The 13,823-nt window shown below is 42.6% G+C and overlaps 1 protein-coding gene across 2 annotated transcripts in view; it reads left to right on the top strand.

The window, feature by feature from the left end:
• The window catches only part of RIC1 (RIC1 partner of RAB6A GEF complex), an 882,831-nt gene that overhangs the window by 780,993 nt on the left and 88,015 nt on the right, over nt 1–13,823 (top strand). For both annotated transcript variants that reach the window (XM_078675923.1, XM_078675922.1), the window contains exons 20-21: nt 11,550–11,708; nt 11,829–11,965. In XM_078675923.1, the coding sequence (XP_078532049.1) occupies nt 11,550–11,708; nt 11,829–11,965 (296 nt within the window). The remainder of the gene's footprint in view (nt 1–11,549; nt 11,709–11,828; nt 11,966–13,823) is intronic.

The raw sequence follows: 13,823 nt of genomic DNA, 5'->3' as shown, positions 1-13,823 counted from the left end.
TGCTGGGACAGGTGGTGATTCTTCAGTGGTCGTTGGCTGTTGTTTCAACTGTATGTTGCTCAGGTCTTTTCTTGTTTTGTTTAAGTCCTGCAAAATAGCCAAACGGTCTTTGACATCAAAGCTTTTTTCTGTTACCACTGAAGTCTGACTATCAAGGTCAGAGATCAACATCCTAGTTCCGAATAATAATTCGTACGGACTGAATCCCTTCAGAGAATTTCTTGGCAAGTTATTAAGACTACGTTGGACACTTATTAGATGTTTGACCCACCCAGCTCCCGAACCTAATACCTTTGCCGTTATAGATTGCTTTATGTCACGGTTTTTTCTTTCAACAATTCCGTTCCCCTCAGGGTGAAATGGACAAGAGTACCGCAATTGCACGCCCATGCTGACCATGGCCTCCTTATAAGCCCGAGAGCTAAAAGCAGGACCATTGTCCGAATGCAGAATGCCAATTGCGTATGTGCCGATAAAGACTCGCAAATCTTTTATAACAGTTCTGGCGTCAGCCGTTCGCTGGGGCCACATCCATATGAATCTAGTGCATGAGTCCACTGCGACCAAGATATATTTATAGTTACCATCCCTTTGTAAGGGACCGCAGTGGTCTAGATAAACACAGGCTAATGGTTTATCCGAGATTAGAAGGGGCGTCTGTGCTGGACGTCTCACAGTTGATACTTTCATTTTTTGACATATTTCACATGCTAGAACATAGTTCCTTGTTTGTCTTCTCATTTGTGGCCACCAGTATCTCTGTTTTAATAATGATACAGTGGCTGAGACGCCAGCATGGGTAGAAGCAAGCCCTTCGTGTGCCGCTATTATCAGTCCTAACCTATGTTCCATGTTTGGAATTGCCCTATCCCCCACTCCAGGGATTCGAGCAAAAGGAACATTGTTTGTATCAGTTATGTGTAATTGAGTGGATAGTTGATCGGTAACGCCGAGCAGTCGCCTTTTGATGACGTTTTTACTGCCAGCAATGTTTCGCCGTCAATGTATTTTAATGTACGCTTTTTCCGATCTACGGGAGCCGGTTTACTGGCTGCCGCTGCGGCTGTTTCAGCCAATGAATTCCCTACAACGTGAACGCCATCACGCTGGTGACTCAGTGAGTGTGTCACGTGAGTCTTTGGTAGTTCTTTTTTCAAAAGAGCTACTTGTTCCCAGAGAAGTCTCTGCTTTATTGGTGCATCCGTGTCATCTTTGTAATCGTTCTGAATCCAGGTCTGCAAATCCTTGTTATATGCTTTGACGCAGAAATATGAATCTGACACTATAAGTGTCGGGAATTCGCGATCCGCATTATCTAGCGCCATTTTCAAAGCTAATATTTCAGTTTGTAGTTCTGAATTAGTTTCTACTGAGTGTGATTTTGTTAATAGAGGTCTTAGTTTACCTCCGTGCCACACTTCTTTTGTAATCTCACATGTGGGATTGTATGCATGTTCTCCCCAAACGGAGGGTTGAGCATGTCCGTCTGTATAGATTACACAGGCGTAATGTCGTAGAGGCAGAATGTCGATTGGCAGAGGATACGTTTTTTCATATTTTAGATTTTTTAATTCTTCTAGTTCTTAAAAGACTGTTAACCAGGCAATACTTGATAATTCATATCCTCCGTACTGGATTTTCAGATGGGCAATTCTGGACTTTTTGAAGTTGAATTTGTAACCCTCTGCAGCGAAACCAAGTATTATGGTGTTCACTCTTTTCAAGTGAGTTTCCAAGTCATCATCTGTTAAGTAAATGTCATCGACATAAGATAATGCTTCATCATCATATAGTTGTAGTAATTCTGTTACTCTTGCTGAGAATACCCCCGGGCTGTTCTTGTACCCCTGGGCTAACCGACAGAATTGTTTTTGAGTGCCATTTACTGAAAATGCAGTTAAATATCTGCTCTCTGGTGCTATGTTTTGACAAAAGAATCCGTTGGAGATGTCCAAGGTTGTTTTGTATTTTTTGCGCACTATGTTATTCATTAGTGCAGCACTGTGTGAGTTTTGCACTGCAAAAGTTTTGCAACATGTGTTAAGGTGTCGGTAATCCAAAACTAGACGGTACGAATTGTCTGGTTTGGAGACCGGAAACAAAGGATTGTTCATTTGTGAGGTGCAAGTTTCAATCACCCCTTGGTATTCTAGCTGATCTAGTATTTCATTTACTTGTTTTTTAGCTTCTTGCTTAATTGGGTACTGCCTTTGTGCAGTAGGTTGTGATTTTAACTGGACTTTGTGAGGAGGAGAATCCTCATCCCATCCTACATGATTTTTATATAAAGCAGGTGCTAAGGCCACTGCCCACTTTCTAGCAAGTGTATATTTTTTATGAATCGGTATTTGATTCGAGAAGGCAGGCATAATTACTTCTTCGCCATGAGGGCACTCCCTGACAAACTCTGGTGGCCAGTCTTTTTCAGCTAGAAGGATGTCATAGCCCTTGGATAGGTTATCCCAAAATAGTCCCCTTATTTTCCTAGTCTTATCTCCCTCTATACGTAATGTTATCTCGTATATTTTGTGGGGCTTGCTAACTCTGGTATCTGCAGTTTCCACTTGAAGGTATTCATTCGTGTCCACTGTCTCCAGATGATTCATAAGGACTTTGCGAGCTATGCTCACCTCTGCTGCGCTGTCTAGCATTGTCTGAGCCCATTCTCCGTTTTTCAGTTGTGTCCTCAGTATTCTCGGCATTGTTAACTACCTTGATACTGGCTACCTTCTTTTTTGGAAATTGTGATTTCTTTTTCAGTTGAGCAGGTTCCTTGTCTTTGGACTTGGCGTGCTCTTCTGATCGTCCTCTTCTTTCCGATTTCTGCGAGGAATTCTGAAAAGATTGAGAGGGACGTGTATCAATGTCTTGATATCTATCAGGTTTTTTAATATTATCCCTATTTCTAAGGTTATATCTATTCCCAGAGGGTTCACTCTGAGGTGACCTTTGTCTCGGGTTCGGAGATTTCTCTCTTCGCCTAGGAGACCTTCCTCTGGACTGGAATTTCTTTTCTTTAGGATTGGATTGTTTATTTCCATCCCAGTTCTTTTTTGGTGAATTATTATTAAAAAATATTTTTTCTGGACTTGTAGTCAGTTGCGGTTTTACTGGTATTCCACCTAGACTATCTCTGCCTAGTTCTTCATAGGATTTTTCTATGATTCTGGCAATTTCAGCTGGTTGGTCTGCTATATCTGTCTCTTTTAACCTCTGGCGGATCGCCACGTTTGCTGCTTCACCCTTTATGTTGGCTAGTAATATAGCCGAGACCTGCTTGAAGTCTTTCAGTAATTTCATACCAAGAGTTAAAGCAGGTTCTGGACCGTATTCATCTTGAATTTGTTTTAGCACATCTGGTATCACCGAAATGGATGGGACACCGTGCGTTTTTGTGTAGATGGAAGCAAAGACTGTACCCCAAGTGTCACAGTCCTCAATGTGTGGTGCGATTCCCATTGGGAGACATATAGTCAGAATCCTGTGTTTTTCTAATGGGGTGGTGTCAGGAAACACCGCCTCTATTTGGGTAATTTTCTGTGCCAACCAGAATGGTATTTGTTCCCGTTTAGCTGGAACTTTACCTAGGCAGGATTGGATGTTCTGTGGTGTGATTTTATTTGTGTTCCCCTGGTGAGGGGTCAGCTGTGGAATTTTAATCGCTGGCTGAATTGTTGAAGTCCGCATTACATACTGAACTAATTGTCTATGAATTTTTAGTAGTTGTTTTAGCTGTATTAATAGCTCTGCTGCAGGCATTCTTTCGATGTCTGGATGTGGTGTGTATCCGGCTAGGACCGGCCACGTTGCTCCTGGTCTTCCTAAAGGACCGAGCCTTGTAATGTGATTGTTATGTATTAGGGCGCCATCAAATAAGAGCAAATGCTCTTGGAATTTGAGTGGTACTTCCACCTCCTCGAAAGGAGTGTACGTTTCAGGAGGTTCCTCTACTTTGTAATAGTGGAAGTACTTTGTTACAGCATTTGCTGCTGGAAAATGTATCCATGTATAGTATACCTCTGTCTGCCGATATTCGTGTGCCTCAATTACGAATATGACTGTGCCACCTCTAGGTGTCAGTCCATTTTCTATAAGTTTTAAGGTTATAGATCTCCTTTTAATGACCGGAATAAGTATTATATCCGCGTCTGCTGCTTGCATGGTAGCATCAGCATCTGATATTTCAGTAGCTAATCTAATTGCCTCTCTTTCTCCATCGCTGTCTCCCATTTTACTGACAGGATGGTATTATTTTTGTTTGCAGATCAGGTTTCTTTATGGAAACAGAGATTAGGTGCACAATATTTTGGAACTGTTTTATCCTTCAACGTTGACTAGACCAAGAACCATACATAGGAGTTCCCTCCTGCGAGGTTTTGGAGGATATTATAACCTTTCACCCACTCCAGACGTCTTTGGAGTATTTGGGAAAAGGGGTCTGAGTGAGAAAGCACGACTGAGTTACTCTAAATGTCTTACGTTAGTTTTATCGCCCTTTCCAAACACGTTGGGCGCCATGTAGTGTAGCTCCTATTTTCCCAATAGGCTCTGCGCATTGGAATAGTGCCTACAGCAGTAAAGGCCTAGGACAGACGTTAACTAGGTCTACTACTGTCGATACTAGACTTAATTTTTGGGTTTGCCAGCTAAGCTCAGAGTTCGCTAGAAACTTTCTCGAATGTTCAAGGAAGGATTAACTCCCCTGATTAGACAAGAAGGGATTTAGTTTCTGACAACCATAGAACATGACAACTTTGCTCTCCCCTAATCAAGAGTCAATCTCGAGAGTCGTGTGAGCACAAGGCAATTATTTTACTCAGTCAGTACGTGCATTCTTAGTCTCATCAGAATGTAGAGAAAAGGAAGAGACGGGCGTGTTCAATAAAAGATGTTATTTATTGATCAGTCTCTTTTCTCGTACAAGAGAAATGGATCGATATTATTGCAATACTTATAGTTAAGTAAAGTGCATACATTAGAAGCAATAGTATAAAATAATACTGTAAAAACATTGATATGGTTTCTGAGCCATATGATGTTTAAAATGAATAAAATATATTTACATACACATATACATTTGACTAAACGTACTCAACTGGTGTTTCTAAATACGCCTACCCCGTGTACCTGACCTAAGTCTAATGCGTGGGCGGGAATAGAAAGTTACAGTTTAGTTTAAGTTTGTTTTTGCCAAGTGAATAACTAAAGAATTCTCTAGGAGGGGTTATTCAGTTCTGTACCTGGAATTTAGGATGAATGAGGAATGGTATCTCTTTCTCTGCTCTCGATATTCCAGGCTGCCTGCGAGGGCTGCCCAGAAGCGCCGGTGCTGGGTCTCTCGGCTTGAGATAGCAGCGCGTCTCTCAGCGCGTCAGGAAGGCGGGGCTGCTGCCTGCGGGGTCTGCTTCTGCTCTCGGCTTCGGCAAGTATGGCTGCTCCGTCTTGTCACCACGCGTGTGTTTGCATAGGGCAAGGTCGGCAATATTTATACCTTAAAGGTGCCGAGATTGACGTAAGGATGGACATAGGTACGTCAATAAAGATGTCATACGACTTGCTCGTTAGCACATTCTTTACTAAAGTTCTCTGTGAAATCAAAACAATGGCCGCACGGATTATCCAGGTTGTCATAGGTTTGATTTGTTATGAGAACGTCGTATGCCTTATCAGGGGCTGGAGGAATATCGCTTGTCTAATTAGATCTCAAGCGTTATGACCTAATCAGATAACACGTTCCTGTGCCGTAGTGTGACTGCGTCAGATAACGGTATCTGCATCATGGGGAATTTCTTGCCTCATGGGCTGACTGTTAGTTAACTAGCTAGGTAGCTTAACCAGAATAGGGTCAGGAATAGGGGGATCGATTCAGAACCTATAGAAATACACGACACAATGTCGCCGTAAAAAACATACTTTAGGGTGAAAAGTGATTCTATCAGCCTGCTGCTTTTGCTTCTGACCTTATGACAGCTACTTCTGATCTCTTTTACCTTTTGGTGGCTCAGCAGTGGAATTTCTTTATTTTATTTATTGGTATTTTTAACCGATACTACTAACATTTCAAGCAACAAGCCTGTTGTCAATCAATACATAGTCTTCGATACATTTACATACCATGTCAAATACAAATGTTAGTACATGAGAGTGTGTTCCTCTGCATTCCACGTGAAAAGGCTGAGATCCTACGTGCCTCAACAGACATTTTCCAAATCCCAAACGACAGTCTAACAAGACCCACAACCTCCCCCACCCAGGCTTGGTATAACAAGCATTGGCATAGCCAATAGGTCTCGGCTTTGGGACCTTATAAGTGTTTAGCCATGCAACAGTTAATGTTGTTGCAGTAAGGATATTGTACTGCATAACTAAATACTTATAAGGTCCCAAAGGCGAGACCTATTGGCTATGCCAATGCTTGTTTTTTTTGCATCCAACAATTTATAACAGATAGGGAGCTGTTAGACATACAGAAAAAAAAGTCTAAGCATCAGCTACTGGTTTTACCTATACATATGATGACTTCGCCCGTTTTTCCCTTACAGGCTGTGTACTCAGTCACAGTAATGGCTACCACCATCAGAACCCAGCATTGGCATATATTTTTTTATCCCATAGAACAGAAGCAAAAATTATTAGACTAGCAAAAGTGAATGTTTTAAATGATATGTTAAAGCCACACCATATGTGCCTGTCCACACCACCTGTCATGATCAAAAGCACAATAAGGTTCCTTTCCATTGTAACATTAAACAAAAGGAGATGTTGAAAGGGTTCTCCCACACGCATGGACGGGGCAAACCGAACAAACCTGGGAGGACAGCACATAGAGGCACCTCAGGATTTCCTAACCAGAGCCCACTAATGGACGTGGTCCAAATAATGGACTACGTGTCCTTCAAAGGTCATAAACCTTCGAAGGACCTTGGCCAAATGACCTTGCAGCAGCAACGCTGCAAAGCAGGAGGGAGATGCAAGAAATCACAGATCATTTGCCTAAATACAACGTCTCTTACTAGTGGGTCCATTAATTGAGAATCCTCTCCGTTTGGAATGTATAGAAACACTTTGTCAGATGGTTGGTGCATTCTCGGTGTCACAGAGGACCAGGACACCTTCAACACCACTACTGCACTCGCTGAGAAGCCGGTATTCAAAATTAATATGTGTATGTCTAACGCAAAATGAATAAAAATAATTGAACCATAAATGTCACTGTAACATTGCAGATGCCTGCAGTTTGAATGCTTCATTTGGTGGTGGTGTCGTCTTGTCTTGTTGACAAATAATAATAAAATGCATGGCACAGCTGGAAGGCTTGTTATTTAAAAGACATCACTAGTAAAGCAACAATATTGTGAATGCTATTTCATTTTAAAATTTGATGTTGAGCCTAAAGTATCCACGTTTAGGTGGCTGCATTTTTAATTATATTTTGTATCAGATACTAACTTTAAAATAGAGAAAAAAATTGCGATTGCAACAGCCTGCGAAGGTAGACCTAATGCCTTTGTCAAAGCTTGTTTTTAAGTGTGGACGTATGCGAGAACTTTAGGCATAAGGTACTGCAGCCAGGTCCTGCATGACCTGTGCTTCTCGTCCAGGATGTCTAGGGATCTCTGCACATTTGTGAAAGACTCTTGAAAGCCTGTGCCTGACTGAAGAGGGATATCTAGTAAAGGTTTGCGAGGCCTCCTCTTTGTGAAAGTCTCTTCAAAAACTTTTGTTAGGCTCACTGTGAAGTGGTTATATATATTCATATTAATGTAGATAGAGGAACACACCACATAAGAGTGGGGGCAGTGGTTTTTCATTTTCTAGAAGTTTGCGACTGGTGTAAAAAGATCAGTTCATTTTACAGGCAGGTTTACCTGTCTACTAACAAGAGGGCGGGGGGGGGGGGGTTCCAGAAAGGTAGAATGAATATTCTCCCTAATAGAAAGAGTCAAACACAAAGAATAAAGTCTACCTACGTGAGCTCAAACCTATACCTCGGTTAGGCAAGGATATTAGTTCCGTAAGGAATGATGAACTCTAGTGTGGCATACTTTACCTATGGGTTCTCTACCTAGCACTGAAGGCTACCCCCTTATTGCCAAGATAGGTGTGCATGTTTTTTGTTGGGTGTGTCATGTGATGGAGTAAAATGTGCTTGTGGAGTGAACCATTTGGAATTACCCATTTTAGGGGTGGAGCCTACACATTGCTGTCAACTTTATTCACATCGGTGGACTGAAATATTAATGTTTGAGCTTTAGCTGTCTACCAGAACGTACGTCAACACATGGAATACACCGTTAGAATAAGCTATGGGTCGGCCTTTTTTCATCCCTGAGCTTGTTTGAGTGAGACCCCATCAAGCAATGGTGTGCCCATCACAGCCCACAGCTTTTTGTGAATGTTACATTTTCTGCTGTTGAAAATGGCATTGAAGATGGGAAAAAGCTATGTTTTTCTGTTCCTCTCGTGTTCTTATCATTCTGTTTTTTATTTGTGTTTATTTCACATTGCAAATATGGAAGGAATCAGATGATGTGAGAAGAATTATGAATCAACAATGTGTATTTGTGGTTGGCAGGATACAGCATGTTTCTAGCCAGTCCCAATATGGCCTCTCGCCAGTTGGTCCAGAAGCAACTACCCCAAAGGTTACAGCTGAGCAGCACAAGAGCTGGCGCCCCATGCTGCTCCGCTTCCTCCCTCCACTCCAAGAGTTGACCTACCCAGTGCCCTGGCCTGCACAGCCAAGTGTTGCTTGGTTGTAGGGAGAGCAGAGACCTGGTACTGGTACCGGGCTCGACAAAAGGGTGAACCATTTCTTAGGTCAGGGCTCGTGCAGTGTCAGGCGCCATGGAGTTGCTGCGCCTATCCAAGGAAGCTCAGCAGAATAGGATCCTTTTCTCTGTGCTGGTCTGTCACATTCCTATTGCCCTTGTTGGAAATTATGGTTAGTGCTCTTTAAGCTGAAATGAGGACCTGTTTATAAATTTACATATGTCTTTCTCATCCAAGTGAAAACAAATCTGAAATGAGTGAAACATGTTCTTCCAACAGCAGCAGTATGTCACATCACATTCTTTAGTCATAACAAAAGTGAGACACTCATGAATGTCAGGAGTCCCACTTCCATAAGTCAGTCGTTGTATATCCCTGAATGAAAATGCAATAGCTCCAAAATCATTTTTATTGTACATTAAGAAAACTATACAACATGGTAAAATGTTTATAAAAGAAACGTTAAGCAAAGTTGAAAACCATTTATATGTGGACAGCCTAGTCAATAATTCTAAAGCGGTCTTCTCCACCAACATGTCCCACAGAACGAGTGCATTCTGTGAACACTCTAATGCTTTAATAGAACTCTGTGATCCTCACTGGCAGCTGCCAGGGGCAGGGGCTGTAGTGATATTTGGGTTGGTTCTGAAATGAGGCTTGACTCGTTGTAGCTGTGAATTTACTGGCTAGATATCATCTGGCTAGGAGCCAATCAAAATTCAGCATTTTGGTAGTGTGCAGCTGCCTGATTTACAGTTGGTAGTAATTACTCACAGCCAAGCTGCGGGCCTATTTGTACTATTCCAAAATTCTTCCATCTTTAGGTATGAACAGCAATGTTTAAGCAGCCCTGTGCTACCATTCTCCATTTAATACAATTGATGATTAGTTATATTGAAAAATTCACTTCCTTGGTTTTTATTAGTACCTTGGACTGAAAATGTAGTTTTAAACAAAAAAAGTGCTATAGTTTAAATAAAGTTATGGTATGCTTGAGGTAAAAATCAAGGCTAGAGGTCACTGATCCTGAAGGAAAAGAGTTGGTCTAGGGAGTAGAGAGAAGAGTCAGCGGGACTCTTACTTGTTGCCCTCACACATCCCTAGGGATGTCATGCTCCATCATAGGGTGGTTGCTTCTAGTCGGGCCGGCACTCCAGTGCCCTACAGGTCCCCCAAAGGGTCACTTTTGCTGAGATCTCTTTAATTCTCGCCGTATGATGCGTGTGAGGTAGTGTTCATGGGGTAGTGAGTGAGTGATTAAAATTTAACAGGAGGGTTCCTCTGCCAAAAGTAAAACCCAAAGATTGGGTTATAATGGTCATAAGTAGCCAGGTGTAAAAATGTGTGGTGGTAGTTTATTTATTGAGTCAACATGATTTGCTCCCCTAGTGGTCTCAGCCCGAGATCCTTGCCACTTCTTCAGGACCAGAAAAGGGTAGGTGAGTGAGAAATTGGGGGCCCACCCTCTAGTAGGCATTTTGATCCAGAGAGATAAGGAGGTCGAGGAAGGGGATTTCCTCCTTAGACCGGGATATAGTGAAGAGCAGGTATGGATCCACCGAGTTTATCCATGAGTGGAACATCTGACAAATCTCTTCTGTGCCCCTCCAGAAGATGAGGATGTCATCGATGTAGCTATTTCCCTGTGATGATTTCTGCTTGGTAGGGACTGGCATTCAAGAATACATGAGTAGACTCGAAATGGCCCATGTATAGACATGCTAGTCTTGGAGTGAAAGTGCCTCCCATGGAAGTGCCTTGTATCTAATGATATAGTTGGTTCTTACACTGAAAACAACTGTTTTTCAAGGCAGTTGTAGCGCAGTCCGCTTTTGAGAGGGTGTCTATGACCTCGATGGTGGCGTCCTGCGGGATGTTTGTGTAAAGTGCCTCCACATGGAGGGTAACTAGAAATGTGATATCCTGTAGGTTAGGCACATTCTTGATAAGGTGGAATACATCCTTGGTGTCCTTGAGGAAGGAGCGGGTTTCTTGCGTCAGTGCTGTAAGTAGTGGTCACAGAATTGACTTAAGGGGAGAGGATGTAGCCTTATGTCTAGAGCGGCCGACTTCGAAGTTGGGGAACTGGGTTCGAGTCTCGGCAACGACACTCAACATCCTGTGATTCTGGGCAAATCACTTAATCTCCCTGTGCCTAACAAAAATGAATGTGTCCTAGTGTAACGAAACTGGTGCTATGTAAAGCGCTCTGATACCCGATATCTTCGGGTCTAGTTCGCGCTATATGAAACTCTAAAAAAACATTTTTTTAAAAGGACTTTAGTAGTGATCCGATCCCAGGCACAATTGGTCTGATGGGTGGAGGACAAATGACCTTGTGGATTTTAGGAAGGATGTAGAAGTATGGGGTTCTGGCAGACGTTTTTATGAGGAAATCCGCTTCATTTTTGGAGATCCAGGCATTGATTTCTGCTTTAACCGTGATCTTGATCCGAGTTGTGAGGGCATCTGTGGGGTCCACCTCCAGTTTCTTGTAATGCTGAGTGTTTGCCAGTTGTCGTTGGCACTCTGTATTGTAGTCATTAGAATTCATGATGACTATTGCACCCCCCCCCCCCCCCCCCCCTTATCAGCTGGTTTTATCACAAAGTTAGGGTCGGCTGTCAGTCCTGACAGTGCCTTCCTCTGTTTTGAGGGTAGATTGTCAAAAGGTTTGGTGGGTTTTAGTTTGTCGACCTCTTTGAGGACAGCTTTCTCAAAAGAGGTAAAATCAGAAACCAATTAATGTATGACATGTTGCTTTGATTCTTTTGTAGAACATGGAGGTTCCAGCTGTAAGCAGGCAGCATGCCACCCTTCTCTTCAACACTGCTTTGGAGCAGGGAAAGTGGGAGCTGTGCAGACACATGATCCGGTTTCTTAAAGCCATCGGTTCTGGAGAATCAGAGACTCCTCCTGCAACCCCTACAACTCAGGTGTGTTAGAACCTGAAAATCATGAATTCCTTAATTTTTAACCTATTAATTAGTTCAGCTTACCTCAAGCAGTAGAGGAGCTGTTTGTTTACCTATGTATTCATTTATACTGTTTTACAGGAACCATGTGCAACTGGTGGCTTTGAGTTTTTCAGGAATCGAAGCATTAGTTTATCTCAGTCTGCAGAGAGCCTCGCATCCACTAAATTTAATTTGCAGAAAACGTTAAGCATGCCTTCTGGACCATCCGGCAAAAGGTAATGTTTAAAACTATGTCAGAATTCAAGACATCACTTAACTAATTGCAGGTGCTTTTTCATCCTTTTTAATGTGATTTACTTGACGTCATACGCTTAAAGATTCTGAGGTTTGTCGCACAAACAAACCAAAATGCCAATGTATTTTACAAACAAGCAAGAAAGCAAAGCCAAAAGGGCTGGTTTTGGGAAGCTGGTGCCAAGGTTACATTGTTACATTTTTGTAACACAGAAACATGCTTTCAATAAAATAATTGCCTTAAACAATAATCATTGCTTATAATTTGCATTTAATCATCGTGGCAAGAAGAGTACTTGGAACAGGTAAATATGAATAGCACAGGAAAACGATTCTTACAGGCACATAACATCTACTATTGTCTTTGAATTACTGTAGCCAGAACACAGTTTAAATAAACAAGTGTGACTCTAAATTAAAAAAGGATAAAGATAGAAAGAAATGGAAGGTCGTTATGCTGTTGGAGACTGGGAGGTTAACCTTTTTTTTTGTCACTGGGAACACAATGGGATTGAGACTGCGGGAGATGCATCAAAGGGAAATGGCCATTAAAGCCAGGCTGCACTTCAAACAGTTTAAAAACCGCCACAGGGCTTACTATAGTAGATTCCGACTCTACAAGATGGGGAGCAAGCACCCCTATGTGCCTCCGCTTTCTCAAGAGTGAGGTGCACATTACTCCACACGGTCTGGGGCTGCAAGACGGTGGCGGACTATTGGGAGTAGATAGTTGGGGAGCTGGAATCGGTTTTGGGGTACCCCATTTCTAGGTCACCACAACTGATTATCCTGAGCATACCCACTGACATGGATATTATATCAATAAAACACATGTAGTGATACTCAGCCTCTCTTCCTATTCGACTCCTAGTGGGAAAGCTAGCAACGCCAGATCAGATCCAACAGCTTAAGAAAACTGTGGACTCAATCTTAGGGTTGACATATCCGGAGGGTTAGTTGTCTCCACAACAGCGCCCCTTTCGTGGGTTTGGTAGAGGATACTTTCAGAGAAAGAGACGCTACATGCCAGCAGTGCAGGCGCCCAACCAGGCATTGAGAGGACTTGGTCGAGGACCAGGTAGACGGCGCACAGCTTCCCAAACACAACAAGTTGCCCAAACTCCAGCCCCCCCTTCTGCAACAACATCAAAGCCTCTCTAAGTGGACCTTGATGCCTCACGATTGGCTGATTGGGGGTCATACCACCTACTACCTTACAGCCTGGAGAAGTTTAACGTAAGACCAATGGGTGCTCTAGATCATGGCACAAGGTGGCTCATTAACTTTATAAGTATTCCCTCGAAACATTCCTCTACCACCACAATTTCTTTCGGTGGACCATTTGTCAGTTCTTCAAACAGAAGTTCATGCTCTGTTAGCAAATGGGGCTATGGAGAGAGTTCCACTTTGAGAAGTAGGAACTGGTTATTACTCCTGTTATTATCTAACACCAAAATAGGACGGGGGTTTTTCTTCCCATTTTAGATCTTCGACCCCCGAACTTCTTTCTGAGGAAGGACAAGTTAAAAAAAGATCACATTGGTCCAAGTTCAATTTGCCCTGGATCCAGGAGACTGGATGATAGTGTTAGGTCTGCGGGTTACGTATTTTCATATTCCCATTCGGTTTTCTCACAGACATGATCAGTGTTTTCAGGTGGGACAGGAGCATTTTCAATTCTCCGTACTCCCTTTTGGGGTGACCAGTGCACCTCAGTTGTTCACTAATGTGATGCTAATGTTTGCAGCAAATCGGTGGTGGTTTGGAATACCAGTCTTCCCGTATCTCGATGGCTGACTGTTAAAGGCGGACCAGCCTCCGGCAACTGCAAACCATCTC

The sequence above is a fragment of the Lissotriton helveticus genome, chromosome 2_1 (assembly GCF_964261635.1).
Source record: "Lissotriton helveticus chromosome 2_1, aLisHel1.1, whole genome shotgun sequence".
NCBI lineage: Eukaryota > Metazoa > Chordata > Amphibia > Caudata > Salamandridae > Lissotriton > Lissotriton helveticus.
This window is presented reverse-complemented; position numbering and strand designations above follow the sequence as displayed.